The 21,940-nt window shown below is 47.0% G+C and overlaps 1 protein-coding gene and 1 pseudogene across 2 annotated transcripts; both read left to right on the forward strand.

Moving 5' to 3' along the window:
* The first annotated feature begins 4,526 nt into the window (after window positions 1–4,526).
* On the forward strand, window positions 4,527–6,093 carry LOC308253025 (large ribosomal subunit protein uL6-like; annotated as a pseudogene). The gene has a single exon. The product of its transcript is annotated as a large ribosomal subunit protein uL6-like (transcript).
* Window positions 6,094–7,757: 1,664 nt separating this feature from the next.
* On the forward strand, window positions 7,758–17,490 carry LOC308253516 (polyunsaturated fatty acid lipoxygenase ALOX15-like; the record flags this gene model as incomplete). Its single annotated transcript, XM_080679099.1, has 14 exons — window positions 7,758–7,892; window positions 9,454–9,658; window positions 9,956–10,037; window positions 10,128–10,250; window positions 10,404–10,507; window positions 10,690–10,850; window positions 11,505–11,648; window positions 13,015–13,224; window positions 14,805–14,891; window positions 14,989–15,158; window positions 15,338–15,459; window positions 16,024–16,124; window positions 16,260–16,427; window positions 16,535–17,490. 14 exons carry the CDS (start codon window positions 7,758–7,760, stop codon window positions 16,712–16,714), a joined length of 1,992 nt encoding a protein of 663 aa, XP_080535225.1. The 3' UTR covers window positions 16,715–17,490.
* Window positions 17,491–21,940: the final 4,450 nt, after the last annotated feature.

The following is a 21,940-nucleotide window of genomic DNA, read 5'->3' on the forward strand; positions in this document are numbered from 1 at the left end:
TGTTCTGTGGGATAATAACAAAAGTTCTAACATTCATGCCATTGAAGTCCCAGAAGAGAGGGGAGAATACTTTGGATGCAAAAAACATATTCTGCAGAGAATCTCACAGAACTCAGAGAAATATTTGGCTTACTAGATAGTTGGTTTGTTATAAAGGATATAACTCAGGAACAGCCAGATGGAAGAGATGCATAGGACAAGGTAGGGGAAAAGGGTGTAATTTTCGATGCCCTCTCCAGGCACCACTCTTCTTCATTTCCCTGTGTTCACAAACCTGGAGGCTCTCTAAACCCAGCCCTTGATTATACATAGGTGGGATTGATTAAATCATTAGCCATTGGTGACTGAGCCAACTTGGGGCCCCTCTGCCCTCCCCAGAGGTCTGGGAGTGGGGCTGTAAATTCCAACCTTCTCATCAGTTGGGCTCCTTTAGCAACCAGCTTCCATTCTTAGGTGAACTAGGGGCTTTCCAAAACCCACCTCATTAACATAATAAAATACACTTTTCTTGCTCTTATCATTTGAGAAATTCCTAGGGTTTTCTGAACTCTGCCTGAAATGGGGAGGAAGACCAAATGTATATTTCTTATTAAAAACCACAATATCAACCCTAGCTCATTTGGCTCAGTGGATAGAGCATCAGCCTGTGGACTGAAGGGTCCTGGTTTGATTCTGGTCAAGGCACATGTGAGGGTTGTGCGCTCGATCCCCAATAGGGGTGTGGAGGAGGCAGCCGATCAATGATTCTCTCTCACCATTGATGTTTATGTTTCTATGTCTCTCTGCCTCTCCCTTCCTCTCTGAAATAAATAAAAATATATTTAAAAAAAATCACAATATCAGATGGATGAATCGGAGGGAAGGGAGATGAGCAAGATGGTACAGACTCAGGGTACCAGGAGGAAAGTCTGTTACTACTACTAAGATAGGATGCTGGAAATTACTATTATGGACAAGGCTACCCAACGAAGTCTCATTGAATCTGCATGACTCACAATTTGCTACTTAACTATGGTCTCTAAGGCAAAATGGAAATCTATCACCCTCACAAAGCCACGGCTGAGGAGATGACCAAGTACACAGTGATGACTACATAAAATTCTTGCACTCCATCCTCCCAGATAACATGTCTGAGTACAGCAGGCAGCTGTAGAGATTCAGTGTTGGTGAGGATGGTCCAGTGCTTGATGGCCTGTTTGAGTTCTGCCAGTTATCTGTTGGTGGCTCTGTGGAAAGTGCTGTGAAACTTACTAGTACCAGTAATAAGCAGCAGATGGATATAATTGTGAATTGGGCTAGGGGCCTGCACATTCAAGTGGAGTTCATCTTGGGAATGCAAGGATGGTTATACACTTGAAAGTCAATCAATACAATTTACCATCTTAGCAGCTAAGGAAAAAAATCATATGATCATCTTACTATGTGAAGAAAAAAACATGTGACATCCCTTTATCATTTGGCTCAGTGGATAGAGTGTTGGCCTGTGGACAAGTGTCCGGGTTCAATTCTGTGAAAGGCACAAACCTTGGTTGCGGTCTTCTCCCCAGGCCTCGGCCCTGGTCGGACTCATGCAGGAGGCAACCAATCAGTGTCTCTCACATCGATGTGTCTCTCTGTCTTTCCCTCTCTCTTCAACTCTCCCTAAAAGTCCTACTATGAGTAGGAGGGAACTTCCTCAAACTGATGAAATTGAAAACCTACAACTAACACCATACTTAGTTATGAAATACCATATGCTTTCCCCTAGCAAGCACAAGGGAACGTTGTCCATTCTTAGTGCTCCTATTCAGGATCATATTAGAAGTCCTAGCTAGTGCAGAAATGGAAGAAAATGAACAAAAATCAAATGAAGACATGAGAAAATGCTCAGTATAATTAGTCATTAGCAAAATGTGAATTAAAGCCACAATGACATACACCTATTAGAATGGCCAAAAAGACCCCACAAATCTCTCCCAAGTGACAATATCAAGAACTGACGAGGATGCAGAGCAACTGGTATGCTCAGACATTGCTAGTGAGAGACAGAATCTACAAAAGGACAATGGCCAGAATCATATGAAAATACAGAATTCTGACCTACAGCCTCTGGAGCAAGTAGCAGAGAAGCCAAACCACACCTCTGCAGCAACCATTCCAGGAAGCCACACCTCAACCTCTGCAGCAATTGACCCCCAACAGTTCGCACTTAGTCAGTAACTGCCAAGTTCCCTAATTTTTGCCCCTGTTTCCAATTTAGGACCAACCAGAGAAAGTCAAAAGGGCTTCCCCAACCAATCACATAGGACACCCTGCTTCTGGTTAGCTTGCAAGTGATGGTGGCTGACTCCCTTGCTATGTAGCAAACTCTGAGTAAACAGCCTCTGTTTGTCATCATTTGGGTGATCTTTGTTTATTTTCACATATGAATGGTGGGAATTCAAAATGGCACAACCACTATAGAATACTGTTTGGCAGTTTCTTATAAAGTTAAACATACACTTTGCATATGATTCAGCGATCCTACTCCTAGATATTTACCCAAGAGAAATGAATATTTATGTTCACACAGCAACCTGTGTGCAAATCTTCATAGTAGCTTTATTTGTAATCACCAGAAAAATATAAGCACCCTAATGTCTTTCAACTTGATAATGGAATCCTGTTCTAGCAGAAGGAACAGAGTGTAGACTAATCAAGTTCAAGCATATCAAATATGCTTCCTGAAAAGCTCTACTCTCTTAAGGAATGGGGTGTCTAGAGGCTGGTAAACACCAGATATTGAGGTCTCCTGCCACCAGTTATTTCACCAGAGAATTTCTTGGGTGGAGTACCTCTAAGTTTATGTAATGATGTTGATATAGGTTACCAATGCAACATCCAACTGGAGATTGTGTATCCATTCCCGCAGGCTGTACAACTGGTTTCAGTGTAGTCACACAGCTTCCTGTTGTCTTTGCAGTGGATTTCCTAGGACCATAGAAGCTTTTGTGGGATTAGCATCAATACCCTGACATACATTATCCAAAATTGGGCAGGCTTACATGTCTGACTTCCCTTTTCTTTCTTTCCTTTATTAATATTAATTAGCTAATAACAACAATAATAAAACTACCTCACTTAGATGCCCTACTTGATTTACCTACTATTGACTTTTTTTTCGTGCTTAAGGCCACAAGCAAGTGAACAATGGAATATTTTGTTATATAGTGTTAGTCAAGGTGAGTCACAGATTCTGAGAAAGGTGCCTTTCCCCAGAGTTTATAGCAGTTGAACTACCAATTAAAACAAGAACAAACTTTCCAATAGGTTAAGAACAGGTAACCCCGGAGCACTTGGCTCCTCCAGAGGTCAGGTGTCTATTAAGACCCAGTCTCGCCCAGCTGACATGGCTCAGTGATTGCGCTTTGACCTATAAACCAGGAGGTCATAGTTTGATTCCTGGTCAGGGTACGTGCTGGGGTTGTGGGCTCGATGCCTGGTGGTGGTGGTGGTGGTGGTGCGGGGGGGCGTGCAGGAGGCAGCTGATCACTGATCCTCTGTTATCATTGATGTTTCTCTCTCTCTCTCCCTTCCTAAAAAAAAAAAAACAAAACACTTGGTCTTATGCTGCCTTTAATCAGAGGACTGCACAGGGTGGAGCCTGGAGAGGAACCTGCTGGGTTTAGATTTTGCCCCTACCTGGCCAACTAAATGTCCTTCAGTAAGACACTTAAGTTCTGGGTCTCAATCTCCTCACTTGAAAGGATGAGTATTTTATGGATGGTAGGCAGAAGTCACAGGGAATCCTCCCTGCAGCATGAAATATCTTTTATTTCCCTTTTGGGCCTTAAAGAGTTGCTAACTTTCAATTCATGACTGAGAACGAACAGGATAGGTGCTCTAGATGCCCAGTTGGGGATTTCTCTTCCATGCTCTCTGGTCCTGGGTGGTGCAGCGCCAGCCTGGCTCCAGGTTCCCAGCGACTGTGGGGAGGGAGCTGAGGTTGCCCAAGACAGGATCTGGGCTGCCTGTACCTCTGGAGGACCAAGCACAGGCCCTGGGGTGGCAGAGGTCGTCAAGTCCTCAGACACCTCCATGTGGTGACAGGCAGAGAGTAGACTGGGCCTGCTGAGCATGCCCAGGATGGGTGGGCATGGAGGGCCCAGGCTAGTGCGACCCATGATGGTTTGATCTTCACCTTGATCTTCACCGAGTAGGAGGACTCAGCTAGGCTTTGCTGGAGAGCAAGGGAGGTCTATTTGTATTTTTTAAATGTTCAATTTATTAAACATATATCTATGAATAGAACTTTAATAAATAAATTTTAATATTTAAACTGATTGCAAACGTTATCAATTTCCTTAAACAATATCAACTGCAATTACAAATTTAATATGATAATTATTTGAATACTCTTTAAACACTACACAAAACAAAAACAAACACAATAGTTACAAACATTATAAACATATATGTATTGTCATTACACTTAAATTTATTTTAAGACACCAACACCATAGACTTAATTAATTCCTTCATTGTTTTCTACTTGCTATTGTGTTTCTCTGGGAAGAAGATACTTTTTTAAGGTTGTTCAAATACGTCTTTTGATGTTTTCTTGATGTTACTGAAAAGTTGTTAGACTCCCTGCACCCCCAAAAAATATTGCCTCAGAACCTCATGTACACCTGGCTACAGAATTGGGCTTCTTAGCAGGTTGATCTATGCTTTGAGCTCTCAAGCTTGTTGTATCTCCCAAGGAGCTATCTTTGTTCCAGTTAAACTTATCCTGTTACCCTAATAAGTCTTTTAATGTTTGTATCTTCCACTAAATTTGTAGTTTCTGCATCTATAATGATGTATGCCTTTGGCTTCACTTGGGCAGAGTTATGGAGCCCCTTGTTCTGTCATTATGATATAGTTAGCATTACTTTAAAATTATGCATGTGCTAGTAATGTCATACGGTTAAGGGGCCATCTAATAGATTTGTCTCCTGGGAGAGAGGATTGTGTTTGCACATTTGTGCCCATCTTTAGGACATTTGGCGCACCCAGCATCTCAGAACCCTCTTTCTCCTTGATCATGGAGTATGAGCAATGCTGGTTAACTAGTTGAACTTCCTTTCTACCTGGTTATCATGTGTATGTAGCCACATGTACTGATCTTGGAACACTTCCTATTTTTTTTTCTGGGACTATTTATCTCACACACAGTTTTCTGTTTTCATTTTTTTCCATTGACCAGTGAAAATGAGCACATATCTGTTCATATATGTACTTAGCAGAAACACATACTCATAATTAGTAATATTCACTTTTCTATAAAACTTGAAAAACTTAAAAAAATCCTCTCTTTGCCATATCTACTGTGAGGATGAAGACCATTCTCAGCTATCATTCTGTGGACATCCCAGAAAATGTGGACATCACTCTGAAGGGACACACTTTGTGGAGAAATAGAAAGGAACTGGCCACATGATCTGTATTCATGTACAGTACATGATCAAGGGTATTACACTGGGCTTCCCTTACAAGATGAGGTCTGTGTACACTCACTTCCCCATCAACGTGGTTATTCAGGAGAATGGTTCTCTTGTTGAAATTAGAAATTTCTTGGGCAAAAAATACACCTGCAGTGTTCAGAAAAAGTCAGGCGTTGCTTGTTCAGTATCTCAAGCCCAGAAAGATGAGCTGATTCTTGAAGGAAATGACATTGAATTTGTATCAAACTCAGCTGCTTTGATTCAGCAAGGCACAACAGTTAAAACAAGGGTATCAGAAAGTTTTTAGATGGCATCTATGTTTCTGAAAAAGGAACAGTTCAGCAGGCTGATGAATGTTTAAGATCTAAGTTGTCTAACTATACAAACACCAAGATGCTGAATGATTTGTCACACTTATTTGCGATATTTAAAGATGCAATGAAAGCCTCACATTAAATTTAAATAAAAACACACGTAAAAAATCCTAATATAATCATTCTTATACTTTTTGGGTAACAGTTTACAGTAACTTTACTTTGTAATATTATCATGAAGTTAGGCCTTTTACAAACTAATTGTAACAGACACTCTTGGTGCCTAGCTCCCAGTCTCTTATCCTTTCTTGCTTATTGGTGGGGTCCCAAATATGTTTGTGTCTTCATCTTTCCTCATGTAATTCAGGGATAAATCCTGGCAAGGTTAGGATGCTCATGGTGATTTAATTTCCTTTGCCTCTTTGAAGGGTCTGGGTTTGGTGTTCAGTTTTGGCCAAAGATAGGTAAGGGGCAGCTGCTGGATGGTTTCTGGGAAAGCTTCCCCTGCTCTTAAAAAGAGAGGCACAGGAGGAAATGGCTCTTCTTTTCCAAATGGATGTTGCTATGTACTTATGGGATTATTGAGGTGGTAGCAGGCATTTTGCTGAGGAGGTAATTTATTGAGGAGCTAACTCATGAAGGATGGAAAGACAGAAAAACAAACAAATCCTGGCTTCCTTGTTTTTAAACTTAATTTTTATATTTATTTATTAATTTATTTTTAGAAAGAGGGGAAGGGAGAAGGATAGAGAGATTAGCTGCATCCTGCATGGTCACTACTGGGAATTGAGCTGGCAACCTGGGCATGTGCCAGACCGGGAATCGAACAGGGGACCTCTTGGTTCATGGGTTGACACTCAACCACTGAGCTATACCAACCAGGCAAACCTTGGCTTCTTGATGATGCTGTTGAGCCACGGAGCAAACAACCCTAGAGGCAATCTATCCTATGGGCTGCTTCTTTTCTGCAATAATAACTTTTCCTTATTGTTTGAACCATTATGAAATGATTTTTTTTTGGTTAACTGCAACTAATTAACCAATTGATTTTTGGGTTATTAACAGATACATTTATCTATTTCAAGTAACCCTATTTATTATTTAGTCTTTGCTTCTCAAAAAGTCACAACATAGCCAGTGGGGGCGCCTCAAATTGGACATCTTGCCCTATCAGAACTGTTTGTGACTTCCTTGAGAGCAAAGAACTTACAGGCATGTGTGCATAACCCATGGACAGGCAATAGTGCGGTGAAGGCCTGGGGAGGGGCTAGGAGTGGGGTGGAGGGGATCAATGGGGGAAAAAGGAACATCTGTAATACTTTCAATAATAAAGGTAAATGAAAAAAAAAAAAACAAACAGTTTGAATTTTCATCCTGTAGGGAACAGAGAGGCTGGGACTTGTAAGCTAGAAAGGAATGAGCCCTAGAGCCTTGCACAGGGAACAGACACAAGCGTTCCCACTTGGTGAAATTAATTTGGTGGCCTGAATGTACCTTCCTCAAATGCAGACCAGGCCTCCTTGCTTCTTCATCCACCCCTACAACCTTAAGCATGACCACTGGCAGGGGTGAACCAACCTGGGAGGCCAGCAAGTGTGTGTGTGTGTGTGTGTGTGTGTGTGTGTGTGTGTGTGTCTATGTGTTTAGATGGAGGGGACTTCCCAGCCACACTCCACCTGCCTGCTGGGCTAGGTGTCAAATTCTTCTTCGTGCATATTTTCGGCCCAAATTGTCTCTGCTTCCTCATTCTGTCCTCCTCCCACAAAGATAAGGGTCTGCACCCAAAACTGCCTAAGCCCCGCCTTCCTGAGCTGGGGCCAAGTTCTGGGCTGCCCAGAGCGTGTGGCCAGGCCTGGTTGATTGGAGGCCTGCCATCCATCCACACCCTGCAATTCTGCAATTTCAAAACAAGGCTTTAGGGGGGCGGGGTCTTGAGCCCTTTTATTAGGCACCTCCACTCTTCTTCCCCCTCAGAAGGCACGAAACATCTCTGTGGAAGATGGGTGTCTACAGCATCCGTGTGTCCACTGGGTCCTCGCTCTTCGCGGGCACTACCAACCAGGTGCAGCTGTGGCTGGTGGGCCAGCACGGGGAAGCCGCGCTCCGGGAGCGCTTTCGGCCTGTGCTGGGCAAGGTGAGCTGGCGGGAGCTGGCCCCCAGTCCGGAGGACGTCACACACCTGGGAAGAGACGCGCGCTGGGCGGAGCGTGGCACACAGAGAGCGGCGTCTGGCTTTTTTGGGATAGAGAGTATGCTCCTTCATGCCCATCTTGAGCTCTCTCTTTTTGCAGATTGGCTGCGTGTCTCTGGTTCACTCTATTTTATTTCGAGAGAGAGAGAGAGAGAGAGAGAGAGAGAGAGAGAGAGAGAGAGAGAGAGAGAGAGAGAGATTTTGTTCCACTTACTTATGTGTGGTTGAGTCTTGTATGTGTCCTGACCGGGGGTGAACCTGCTGGAACTTTGGGGTGTCAGGTCACGCTCTAACCTACTGAGCTACCTGGCCAGGGAAATTTCCTCCATTTGGAAACTGTTTCAAACCTCTTCCACCGAGGCGGGGCCTGGGGTTGGGTTGGGGGCGGGGGGGGGGGGGGGAGGAGGAGCAGAGAAACTAAGAGCTGAATTTCCTGATCCCTTCCCCGCTCTCATCACATCTACCTGGTTCGCCCCGGGCTCCTGTTCCTTTTTCTTTCCCAGTTCCCATCTCCACATTTCCGTCGCCCACCCAGCTCTTTCCAGGATCTCCAGATCCGGATGTCTGTCTCGCGGATGCCTCAAAGGAACATGCCCAAGCGAGGTCCTCCCCTTTCCCACCCCCCACACCTCTCCGATTGCCTTCCCAGAGGTGTCACGCGAGCGTCCCGCTCTGTTCGCGTCCAACCAAGAACCAAGCGCTGTTAATTCTGCCTCCTGGACATCTCCGGCTTCCGGGTCCGGATGCCGACCCACCCCCGACCACCAGGGTCCCCGGGAACCTAGGCCACCTTCAGCCTCTTCCCCCGCCCGGGCCGCTTCCTCTCCTGCCCTTCCAAGCCCTTCTGCAGCCAGATATATTTCTTCCAAATACATGCCCAGCCGCATACGCCCCTCCCCACAAACATTTGAATGGCTTCTGCTGGTTCTCAGGACCAAATTCTTGGCTTACCCTTGGAGACTTTTCACGATCTAGTCATGCTCATCTCCCACGCGCTCTGTGCTGGGCTCAGCCTCCGCGCTCTCGCTTCCTCTCCTTGGCACGCATTTCTCCAACCTTTCCCTCTCTCTCACTTTCCCTGGTTAACCCCTTCACACCTAGAGGTCTCTGCTCACACCCAGCAGAGGGGGCGCCGGGGTCTCTGGGCTGTAAGTGCCCAGTCAACAGTGTATCTCCCCGCTCAACGGTGCGCTCGCCCGCGGCGGTGCCCAGCGCCCAGCTCAGCGCTTGGTTGGATCAATGACTACGAGGAGGAAAGAGGAGGAAATAGGGCAGGAAGGAGTTCATCTTCCCTCCTCCGCCTCACCCCCGCCTGAAGAACTCCACGACCCATAATGGGGACGTGGGAACACCTGGTCGGGGCGCCCCCCCTTCTCTGTTTGGCTCCTTTTGCGGGGCTTTCGCAGAGGCCCAGCGGAAGGGCCTGGGTGGGGATCTGGGCTCAGTCTCAGTCCCCCCTTCCTGCGATCACCTTGGATGCTTGAGCCTCTTGTGTCGCCTGTAGGAGACGGAGTTCCGGGAGGACGTGACGGGGTCCCTAGGGCCGCTGCTTTTTGTGAAAATGCGCAAAAAGCAATTACTACAGGATGACGCCTGGTTCTGCAACTGGATCTCCGTGCAGGGCCCTGGGGCCGGGGGGGACGAGTTCAGGTTCCCATGCTACCGCTGGGTGGAGGGCAGTGGCATCCTGAGCCTCCCCGAGGGCACAGGTGAGCGCAGGGTGGGGTGTGAGGAGGTCTCTGGGGACCAAGAGAAGCTGGGGGTGGGGGAGAGGAGAAGAGGGAACAGGGTGTGAGGGCGGGAACTGGAGGGCTGGGTCTTTTTTCCTTTTGGAAGAGGTGGATTGCTGGAGTTGGCACGCAGGCTGGGGAGGGGCGTGATGCTGAAGGGTCACCCCTCCTGCGCAAGGGTGGGCTGAGAAGGTACCCCTGACAGGGACAGGGAGGAGGCTCTCGGGAGAAGCCTCATTGTCCATGCCCTTGTCCTTTCCTTCCTTCCTCCTCTAGGCCGCATGTTGGTAGAGGACCCTCAAGGCCTGTTCAAGAAACACAGGGAGGAGGAGCTGGAAGAGAGAAGGAAGCTGTACAGGTTAGCCTAACCCTGCCCCTGACCCCTCCTGACCTGGCAGAGTCCTGGCCCTTCCTGGCATCAATGCCTGATTTCATTTCTGCACCACAGATGGGGTAACTGGAAGGATGGGTTAATCCTGAATGTGGCTGCGGCCAATTTAGGTGACCTCCCGCTAGATGAGAGGTTTCTGGAGGACAAGAGAATTGACTTTGAGACTTCACTGGCCAAGGGGTGAGAACAGTTCCGGTGGAGGAGAGGGAGGTATCTTGATCCAGGGGCTCCTATGCACTGAACAGGGCAGGATTAGCCCAAGGGGGGTGCTTATAGTTATAATGTGTGATTTTGAGACTAACTTTCAAATGCTTCACCTATCCTTACCTGAAGGCTGGCCAAAATAGCTGTCAAAGACTCTCTAAATGTTCTTGTTCGCTGGAATGATCTGGATGACTTCAACAGGATCTTTTGGTGTGACCACAGCAAGCTGGCTGGTCAGTATCCCAATCCCAGTACTTCTCCCAGGACCCTTACCACCCAATCTAGGGAACCAGGGCTGGGAGACCTGAGTTCAGGGTCCCTCTGGTGGGCTGGGGGCAAGAGGGAATGGTTTGGTGGGGGTTAGAAGAACCAGGATATCAGATCTCACAACCTGCTCCACAACTGCCACCCTCAGAGAAGGTGCGGGACTCCTGGAAGGAGGATGCCTTCTTTGGGTACCAGTTTCTCAATGGCGCCAACCCCATGCTGCTAAGGCGCTCCAGTCGCCTTCCTGCCCGCCTAGTGTTCCCTTCTGGGATGGAGGAGGTGCAGGCCCAGCTGGAGCAGGAGCTGCAGGTATGGACATAGTGGCCCAAAGGAGGCCACGCAGTGTAATGGGAGTGTGGTCTGTGTTTATGCTGCTCCGGGCCTCACTATGAGCCCAATTTGCCCCCAGATGCAAGAGGGGATTCTACAGGGGAAATCTTGAGTGATCCTGGAGGTGTGCAACCACATGGCCTTCCTTCTCAACTGAGAAAAGCATATTGTGGAGGAAGAGTGTGTGATGGGTGATAGATGCAATCAAAATGAAGAAATAACTGGACCTTGGTGCTAAGGATTTGGGGGAGTGTGTAGTAAGAGAATTAGATCAGAGGTGGGCTTATTAATCAGGAGTCAACATGGATCAATTAATGGGTTGGCCAGAGAAACTTCCTGGATTATAGGGTGAGACAGACTTGGGTTTGAACCCTGGCTGAGCTGTTTATAAACTGTGTGACTTCAGGCAAGTTATCTATCTTATTTTATCATGTTTCCTTTTTTTTTTTTTAAACCTGGAGTTAATTCAAGTGCTTGTAAGACTTATGTGAAGCAATAGCATGTGATTCATTACCTGTTACAAAGTAGGTGATGGAGATAAGTTAGTTTCCTTTTTGTTCTTCTTCCTTTGAGGAGTCAGGGTGGGAAGTAGATGCTTTATACTGATAGCCCTCTCCCTCTGCCCCCATCCAGGGAGGCACGCTGTTTGAAGCTGACTTCTCCCTGCTGGATGGGATCAAGGCTAATGTCATCCTATGTAGCCAGCAATACCTGGCTGCCCCTCTGGTCATGCTGAAACTGCAGCCTGATGGGAAACTCTTGCCCATGGTCATCCAGGTGAGAGGACCCAGGATTTCTGCTCCCCCGTGGTTGGCCCTCTCAGCTCAGCCCTTCACCCAAATTCATTGAGGATTCACTTGTGCTAAAGCACTGTAGGTGGTAGTAAAGGAGGCATTGGGCAAAGGCAGAAAGGTGCGGTCTAGCTGGAGAGAGAGACTGGGAAAATCTAAATATGCTCCAGTACTGAGGAAGCACCTGAGGATGGAGATAGTGTGGGAGGGGTCATGGGAGGTGGGGTGGGCATGAGCCGTGGCAAAGGAGCAGTACCTCTTCCCAGGGGAAGATGGGTTGGGCAGCGAGGCTGAGGTGTGCAGAGTGTGAGAAGTTAGATTGTCAGTGGACCATTGGGCTGGCGTGCTGGGGGGTAATGTGAGGTGAGAGGGCCCAGACTGTAGTGGGTGGTGGATGCCAAATCAAGGAGTATGAACACAGGAAGCTGGTGTAGGCTGTTGTGAACGATGTTGTAGGCACATTCTATGGGTCATTTTGTTTAGGATGGATTGGAGAAGGGAGATGCTATTCCGGAGATTAGGGTGACATGCTACAGCAATTGCCCAAGATGGGGGTAATGGACTCAAGTTGTGGGGAATAGCTGTGGGGGTGCAGAGGAAAGCTAGATGGGCATACAGAGGAAAATTAAACTGGCCTTGATTCAAGGAAAGGGAAAAGTAAGAGTTAGGCAAGACACCTGCAGAAACAGGACAAATAAAGAGGAAAAGATGCTCAGGTGGGCTTTTGTATGGCCAATTATGAGGGAGCTAGAGGCCCAATGCATGAAATTCATGCAAGAGTAGGCCTTTCTTCCTCTGGCTGCCGGCACTGGCTTCCCTCTGGAACCTGGGACCCGGGCTTCTCTTGCAGCCCCTGCTTTGTCTGGAAGGTCGTCCGGAAGGACATCCAGTCTAATTAGCATATTACACTTTTATTATTATAGATGGGGAGACACTCAAATTGTTACATCTAGCTAGTGACTAGCTGAGAACTGGAGCCTTAATCTGCTGAATATGGGTGGTGTTGAAAGATTAGAGAGAAGCTGAACTTTCTGAAAAAGTGTGGGATAAAGGAAGCCGAGGGTTTGAATCTTGTCCTCACGGAGGGGAGTGAAAGGGGAAGTGGAGGACAGGAAGTTGGTAGAAGAGGAGCTTCTGCAGAAGGCCGGGCAGAGCAGCTTGTACAATATTAATGCACTGAGTGGGTAGGAAAGTCAGGAGAAGGAATAGTGGCTGCTGGGAGTAGCAGCAGTGAGATGGAGAAAGTTAAGCAAATTTGGGGAAGAAGGGTGGGGTTAAAATGCAAAGGAGGGGAAATCTGCTGGGCACTTGGCCACTCATCCTCTTTTCCCCACACTCTATCCTCGCTCCAGCTCCAATTGCCACACACAGGATCCCCACCACCACCACTTTTCCTGCCCACGGATCCCCCGATGGCCTGGCTCCTGGCCAAATGCTGGGTCCGTAGCTCTGACTTCCAGCTTCACGAGCTTCTCTCTCATCTTCTGAGGGCACATTTGATGGCTGAGGTTATCGCTCTGGCCACCATGAGATGCCTTCCATCGATACACCCTATCTTCAAGGTAATACCTTATCCCCTTCTCTCCTGCCTGCCTCTCTGCCCCATGGCACAGTCCCACGTCTGGAGTCACCCTCTCTGTGGAATCTCAGGGAGTTGGGAAAAGCCAACCAATGAGAGACAAGGGAGCAAGAGAGTGAGGTGGCTTGCTCTGCATTTTCAACAGGGTGACATCACCTCCCAAGGAGGTGGAAATGATTCATTGACAAGGTTGGGGATGAAGGGTTGGGAGGTGACAAGTCTTACTCTTTTTATGTATAAAGCACAGATAGATGAACATACAGTATATAGACAGTGCACACAAATGACTGAGTATTCCATCTCAAAAGGGAAGACTCAGCAAATAACATAGAATTCTTTTCCATCCAGTTTTGACCTGTCCTAAAATAGTAACACACAGGCCAGTTAGACAGGCTCAGGTCCACAACAGTGGCCTGTTTTTTTTTTTTTTTTTTAAACAGACAATTTGAACAGGTTCAGTTCTGGTCAAGGGCACATGCCCGGGTTGCAGGCTAAATCCCCATAGGGGGTGGGCAGGAAGCAGCCGATCAATGATTCTTTCTCATCGTTGATGTTTCTATCTATCCCTCTCCCTTTCTCTCTGAAGTCAATAAAAAAATAAAGCACACACACATATATAGTACATAACAGATATAGTATAGTGTAGCATTAAAATTTTATGGGGGCGGGGAGAGGAAACACTATCTGAAAAGGCTCTGTAGAGGAGTGATAATGAAAAAGGTTGAGAAACATTGAACTAGAACTTGAACAGTCTTACTAGTATATGAAAAGAAAAGGAGAATTATTTCTTCCATTATCATACAGCAACTGGAGGCCCGGTACACAAATTTGTGCATGGGTGGGGTCCCCCTGATTGGCCTGCAGGGATTGGGCTGAAACCAGTAGTCCAATGCTGCCTGCAGCTCCTACCTGCCACTCCCACTCATTCCAGCCTCACTGTGCCTGCCTAGGGCTTGGGCTCAATCAGTTCTGATTGGGAGAGGCTCGTGCCCCCACAGCAGTGCTTGCCAGCCATGAGCCCTGCCTCTGGTGCCCTCCCAAGGGAAGTGGCCTGCGGATCAGGTGATACCAGCTCTCTGACATTCCCCTAGGGGTCCTGGATTGTGAGAGGGCACAGGCCAGGCTGAGGGACCCCACTGGTGCATGATAGGGTGTGGGAGGGCTCCAGTATGTGTCTGGCCCATCTCGCTCAGTCCTGATCAGCTGGACCCCAGCAGCAAGGTAACCTACTGGTCAGAGCATCTGTCCCCTGGTGGTCAGTGCACATCATAGCTAGCGGTTGAGCAGCCTTAGCATATCATTAGCATATTGCGTTTTGATTGGTTGTTTAGTTGTTCTGCCATTCAGTCTATTTGCATATTACCCTTTTATTATATGGGATAGGTCAATGGTTTGTGGAATGAATCACAATTTGACTGAACACTCTTGGTGTTGAGGGACCACTGAACTTCATGTCTGCATTTCCTGAAGACCTGGCACCTTTCCTGTTCTTCAGTTCCAATTTCCTGCAGGGACTTGCCATAGGTCTCTCCTGACTTGTTCTTCCCTGCTCTCTTCCTCCAGCTGATAATGCCCCACCTGCAATACACCCTGGAAATTAATGTGCGGGCCAGGACTGGGCTGGTCTCTGACAAGGGCGTTTTTGACCAGGTATGAAGAGAGAAAGGGGCTTCTGGAGCTCATGCTCCCTCTGGCTCTGGCCTCCGGCAGGTGGAGTTGCCTGACTCTGCCCATCCTTGCTTCTCAGGTGGTGAGCACCGGTGGGGGAGGCCACGTGGAGCTGCTTAGGCGCGCTAGAGCCTCTTTAACGTATAGATCATTCTGTCCCCCTGATGACCTGACTGACCGGGGGCTTCTGGGAGTCAAGTCTTCTTACTATGCTCAGGATGCTCTGCGGCTCTGGGAAATCATCTATCGGTGAGGCAAGGGGAAGGCAGGGCTTGGGGGGAGGGTGGGTGGTCAGGGAGTGGCTTGAGAGAACAGGTGATCTGTGTTGGAGGGCTGGGTGTCCTGACCTGGCCATGTGAGCAAGGAGCAGAGGGCCTGGAGGCTCCCTGTCAGCTTCAGCTCTCTTGGCCCAACCCCTTGGCTGACAGCTATGTGGAGGGAATTGTGAGTCTTCACTGTAAGACGGACAAGGCGGTGAAAGAGGACCTTGAACTGCAGACCTGGTGTCGAGAGATCACTGAAATTGGCTTGCTAGGGGCCCAGGAACAAGGTAAGTTGAGTCCCTGCCCTGAGTGTGGAAAATTCCTCCTGGGAACATCCCCAGAACCCTCCCTGCTTCTATGAAACTTCCCAGAAGCATGTCCAACCCCTGTTAAAACGCCCAATGGCCTTTTCAGATTCTTATGCAAGAAGAATCCCTCTAGGTCCCAGATGCAGTGGGACCAGTGGTTGCTCATAAATGCTTAACAACTGGCTCTCTGGAAAAAAAAAAAAAAAAAAAAAGCCCTGATTTGTAGCATTTGCCCATTTCCATGGTGTAAATATTTTCACCGTAGCTCCCGTTGTGATGTATGTAGCTTGCTACATACCTGAACATTTAACATAACTGACTCTTGTGAGCCAGTGTGAGCCATACCAGCACCCCATTGAGTAGGGCCCTCCCAGGAGATCTCCCTGTTTCTCCCACCACAACTTATGCTTATGTCAGTGTCCACAATAGTTCCTCAGAGTCCTTGACACCCTTTCTTTCCTCTCCTGTTCTCCCTGCTCAGCCTCTCTGAGCTCTGTTTCTGTTCCTGGTCTCCCAGCTTCTAACTGTCCTTACCTCTTGCAGGATTTCCCACGTCCCTAGAGTCCCGGGACCAGCTTTGCCGCTTTGTCACCATGTGCATCTTCACCTGCACTGGCCAGCACGCCTCCGTCCACCTGGGCCAGGTACTTGTTATGGGGGGCAGTGGGCATTTGCACCTGGAGTGGTGGGGGGGTTTTGGGGGGCGGCGGCTGTGTGTAGGTGGCTAAGGGGTTTTTATGCTTAGCAGACTTTGATTCTAGATATCTGCCCCTTCTTAGTTGGATTGGTATGCTTGGGTCCCTAACGCACCCTGCACAATGCGGCTGCCCCCACCGACCACCAAGGATGTGACATTGGAGACGGTGATGGCTACACTGCCCAACTTTCATCAGGCTTCTCTCCAGATGTCCATGACTTGGCAACTGGGCAGACGTCAGCCCATTAGTGTGAGAGCCAGGTGGCCTGTTCCCTGAGGAAGGGGAGAGCTGTGGGGAGGTGTGGTGCTCCAAACTGGGGTTCATAAGGCTCTCAGCTGCTTCTCTCTCCATCTCAGGTGCTTCTGGGCCAGCATGAGGAGGAGTACTTTTCAGGCCCTGAGCCCAAAGCTGCACTGAAGAAGTTCAGGGAGGAGCTGGCTGCCCTGGATAAGGAAATTGAGATCCGGAATGCAAAGCTGGAGATGCCCTACGAGTACCTGCGACCCAGCAGAGTGGAAAACAGTGTGGCCATATGAGCATCCTGGCCTGTGGTTGTTTCAGCATCTCTTCCACCCAACTCCTAGCCCCATCCCTTAGAGCTTTCAGTCTTCCTCTCCCCAGCCACGCCCCCTTCTATCTCCACCCTCCCTAGAGAGTCACCTTTTCTCTGTGTCTGTCCACAGTGAACACATTTTGCTCTAGACTCACCACCTAGGGGCCTCATTTTCCCCTTATTCCTCCCACTTTTCCTATTGTCCTCCCCTCCTCCCTCATCATTGGGTTCTCCCAAAGGGCATTAGTAGTCACACTTATATAAACTGTTTCTTTGGACTAGGGCAATAATACATATTACTCCACATGTTTACAATTTTGAGTTTAACAATAAAAAATAAAGATATTTTAGACTAATGAAAGAAAAGAAGTTAGATAAAATATCCTAAATGAAACACTGGCAAAATAGTATATAATACGTCTTTTTAACTCGGTGGGATTTAACTCGTCCTGAAGCCAGACACAACACAGGGCAGACCATTGACAGGGCAATTCTCAAGATTTTCACTTTGTGGCTCACTTAGAAAAGGATACATGGAAGTAAAGTGGTTAAAGCGAAGAAGCTGCTCCCAGCTGGAGGGATTTGGCCTTGGGGCTTCAGGCTGAGGGGTCCATACTTATAACCCATTTGTAGTTCACCAGCCGGGAGGCTCCAAATAAAAATAATGAACTGGAAAGGTAGTAAAAATCTCATGGTTGTTTTAATCAGTGACAACAAAGGAACCAATAAATTTCAACTTCTGTATCTTATTAAATTTTGAAAAAATAAACTTGGAAGTTTCTTTCTTTCTCCCTCTCCCCCAATATATTTTTATTGATTTCAGAGCAGAAGGGATAGGGAGAGAGAGATAGAAACATCAATGATGAGAGAGAATCATTGATCAGCTGCCTCCTGCACACCCACTACTGGGGATTGAGCCCACAACTGGGGCATGTGCCCTTGGCCGGAATTGAACCCAGGACCCTTCAGTCTGTAGGCGGATGCTCCACTGAGCAAAACCAGCTAGGGTGGAAGTTTGTTTCTTAATTTGATCATCTGTGGATATATATTTTTAAACCTTTATTGTTGAGAGTATTACAGATGTCCCTCTTTTTTTGTCTCCATTTCCCCCCTCTACCTGGTTTCCGCCTCACCCTAGGCCTTAATCACCCTATTGTCTGTGAAATGGACTATTTCCAATTTGTCAATACTACCTTTGCGACCTGCTGCAAAGTCAATTATTTTTTTATTTTATTATTTTATTTATTTTTTTCAAAGTCAATTTTTATAATGTGTTTTATGTGCCTGAAAAAATTTATATTCCAGACCAGCTGGTGTGGCTCAGTTGATAAGTGCTGACCTATGAACCAGGAGGTCATAGGTCAGAGGGAGAGCCCAAAGCATGAACTTCAAGTGCCATCTTGGCTGGAGGGTCCTGTACTGCTTAAACCATTTTCAGTTTCTTTAGAATATTATCACTTGCAACCTTAAACCTCCAAACTGATAGAGGCACCTATCTGATAAGGTTGTTTAAAGATTACATGGGATTTTCCAATGTAAACGCTCTGTATACTGTCTGAAATAGAGTAAAGCTTTAAAAAAGTGACTGCTTTGATTGTTTTTATTATCTACTCTCCCCCCCACACGCTTCTGCTCACTCTGGGTTCAGCTCAGCAGAACCTGTAGGCGAGGCTTTCTGTTGGGCTATATCTGCCCTTTTTTCACCAAACGTACAAGTTTCTGTTGACGTCTCTTCCTCTTTTCATGCCTGCTATTTCAGAATGAATGTTCCCTCAATGATAGATGATTGTTGGAAAGAGCAGTCACCCATGAGTCCCGAGCCATTGGCTTCAGCCCCTCTCGTGCTACCCGTGGCAGGACTTCGGAAAGACCATCCCCTCCTGCTCCCTCATGTGATTTCTTTCTTTCTTTCTTTTTTTTTTTTAAAAAATAAATCTTTATTGTTCAGATTATTACAGGTGTTTCTCTTTTTTTCCCCCCATAGCTCCCCTCAACCTGATTCCCCACCCCACCCCATGCCCTTACCCCCGCCACTGTCTTCATCTATAGGTGTAAGATTTTTGTCCAATCTCTTCCCACATCCCTCACACCCCCTTCCCCCTGAGAATTGTCAGTCCACTCCCTTTCTATGTCCCTGATTCTATTATATTCACCAGTCCATTCTGTTCTTCAGATTTTTTATTCACTTGATTTTTAGATTCACTTGTTGGTAGGTATGTATTTGATGTCATTTGGTTGTTCATAATTTTTATCTTTACCTTTTTCTTCTTCTTCCTCTTAAAGAATACCCTTCAGCATTTCATGTAATCCTGGTTTGGTGGTGAGGAACTCCTTTAGCTTTTTCTTGTCTGTGAAGTTCTTTATCTGACCTTCAACTCTGAATGATAGCTTTGCTGGGTAGAGTAATCTTGGTTGTAGGTTCTTGCTGTTCATCACTTTGAATATTTCTTGCCACTCCCTTCTGGCCTGCATAGTTTCTGCTGAGAAATCAACTGACAGTCATATGGGTACTCCCTTGTAGGTAACTAACTGTTTTTCTCTTGCTGCTTTCAAGATTCTCTCTTTGTCTTTTGCCCTTGGCATTTTAATTATGATGTGTCTTGGTGTGGTCCTCTTTGGATTCCTCTTGTATGGGTTTCTGTGCTCTTCCTGAACTTGTAAGTCTATTTCTTTCACCAGGTAGGGAAAGTTTTCTGTCATTATTTCTTCTAATAGGTTTTCAATATTTTGCTCTCTCTCTTCTTCTGGCACCCCAAAAAATCGGATGTTGGTACGCTTAGAGTTGGTCCAGAGGCTCCTTATACTATCTTCATATTTTTGGATTCTTTTTTCTTTTTGTTTTTTTCTGGTTGGGTGTTTTTTTGTTTCCTCATATTTCAGATCTTTGGTTTGATTCTTGGGGTATGTTGATCTACATTTGAGTTTCTGTATATTCTTTATTTTAGACAGTGTATGCTTAATTTCTGACTGGTCCTTTTCCATTTTTTTGGCATTCTCATTAAGATCCTTAAAGGTCTCACTAAGTTCCTCAGCGGTTTTTATAAGATTCTTGGGTAACCTTATAAATGTGGTTCTGAGCTCTATGTTGTCCAGTAGTTTGCTTTCCTCCATTTCTTTCATTCATAACATGTTTTTTTTTGTCTCCACATTTTGCTGCTTCCTTGTGTTGATGGAGTGGCTTTGTGTGGTAGGTGACCTATAGGGGCCAGTAGCTCAGCCTCCCCAATCACCTGAGGTGGACGCTCTTGGTACACCCCTTTGTGGGCTGAGTGCAAAGTCTTGGTGTAGTTAAGCCTTGATTGCTGTTGGTACACTGGGAGGAATTGACCTCCAGGCCAATTGGCTGTGAGGACCCGCTGTGTCTATAATAGAAGAACTGCTGCGCTGGAGACACGCTTATGGTGTAGGACTTGTTTCAGTGGGGCTTTGGTGCTCACTGAGTCTGCCACTTGAATGTGTCACTTATGGATGTGAGGAGTTGAAATCTGGTGTCTCACACTGACCACTAGGTACACTGGCTTTTGGATCTCTATTGGGGTGCAGGTCAGCTACTGTCTGAGGCCACCCAGCAGTAGCTTAGCAAGAACTACAGTTTTCTCCTCTTTGCTTGGGGTTTGGAGGTTTTGGAGCTGTGTGACCCGGGCTGCAAGTTTGCTAGGTTAAGCTCTGATAGGGCAGGTCATTCATATGCTAAAGCTGCTGCTTGGAGTTTGGGTGGGTTTGTAGATTGTGCGGGGCAGGGTCTCAGGGCATCACTAGGCTAGGGCATGGCAAACAGTGATGGCTGCCAATTAGCTGGCTCTGGGTCTCCAACCACGTCCCCGCATCCCGCGCCCCAGCGCAGTAAACAATTATTCCTGCACGCAGCCCTGCAAGCAAGCCACCCTCACTTTCTGACCCCACGGCAGACAGTCCAGCTTCTCCCTGTAGGAGTTTGGGTCCCCCGCGTCTCCCCAGAAACTGGAGTTTGGAGTAATTAGGAGCTTGTCTCCCTTTGGGTTGAAAAAAGCAGCGCTCCCAGTCGCCCTTCCCCAGCCCAATTCGCGCGCCTCTGTACCTCAGCTTTTCAGCGCTTGGGCACCTCTCAATGCTGTTTGCTCTTTCCTTCTAGTTGTAGAACTTCCACTCAGCCAGCTTTCCCGTGGTTCTGGGTGATAGACGTTTTGTCTTTTAGTTGTAGTTTTGAAATTGTTGTGCGAGGCAGCAGTTTAGGTGTTTACCTATGCCGCCATCTTGGATCCTCTCCTCCCTCAAGTGATTTCTGTGAGATGCTCGAGGCGAAGCGCTTGGCACACTGAAAGGCTGTGCAAAGCTGAGGAAATAATTATGTTCCCATTTATGAAACAATGCATTATTTTAACTCTCAGACACCATATGCTGTTGAAGGGAGTTCCTTGTTTTGGCTCTGGGTAAACTGCGTTTGAGCTGGGACCGGGAGCTGGAGGTTTGGGGATCAGGAAGGCCAGGAAGAGGAACCGAGTGGTCCCTCTCTTTTCCGGGAGGAGCTGAGAGGGGAAGCTGAGGATCTAACACCCCCAGGTGTGAAGCAGGGAGCTCGGGGCATGTTGTGATGGTGTCAGAACATAGCTGCTCTGAGTCCGTATATTATTCTGAATTCTGCTAATGTCTATGCCAAGTGTCAAAGCAAGACCTAATTCTTGGAGTACTTACACCTACTAGGTGTACTGGTTAATAATGGCGGATTTTGTAATTAAAAAACACACAGGATAATTTCAAGGGAAACATCAAAAGTGCTTTATTCAAAGTAATGTCCATTGCTAGCTATACATTTTCCCCATCTTTCAGGTAATTTGTGGATACTGTCCCAATAGAAATTTTCCTGTTTTGAGGCAAACCATTCAGAGACCCAATTTTCCACTTCTTCGTAATTTTTTTTTTAAACTATATTTTATTGATTTTTTACAGAGAGGAAGGAAGAGGGATAGAGACTTAGAAACATTGTTCAGCTGCCTCCTGCACACCCCCTACTGGGGATGTGCCCACAACCAAGGTACACGCCCTTGACCGGAATCGAACCTGGGACTCTTGAGTCCACAGGCCGAAGCTCCATCCACTGAGCCAAACCAGTCAGGGTTCTTTGTAAGTTTTGAAGTGCTGCTCAGAAAGTGCGTGTGCCATCAATAGGAACAAGTGGTAATCTGAAGGAGCAAGGTCTGGTGAATATGGCGGGTGGGTTAATACTTCCCAG

This window comes from Plecotus auritus (assembly GCF_963455305.1).
Source record: "Plecotus auritus genome assembly, chromosome: 7".
Classification (NCBI taxonomy): Eukaryota; Metazoa; Chordata; class Mammalia; order Chiroptera; family Vespertilionidae; genus Plecotus; species Plecotus auritus.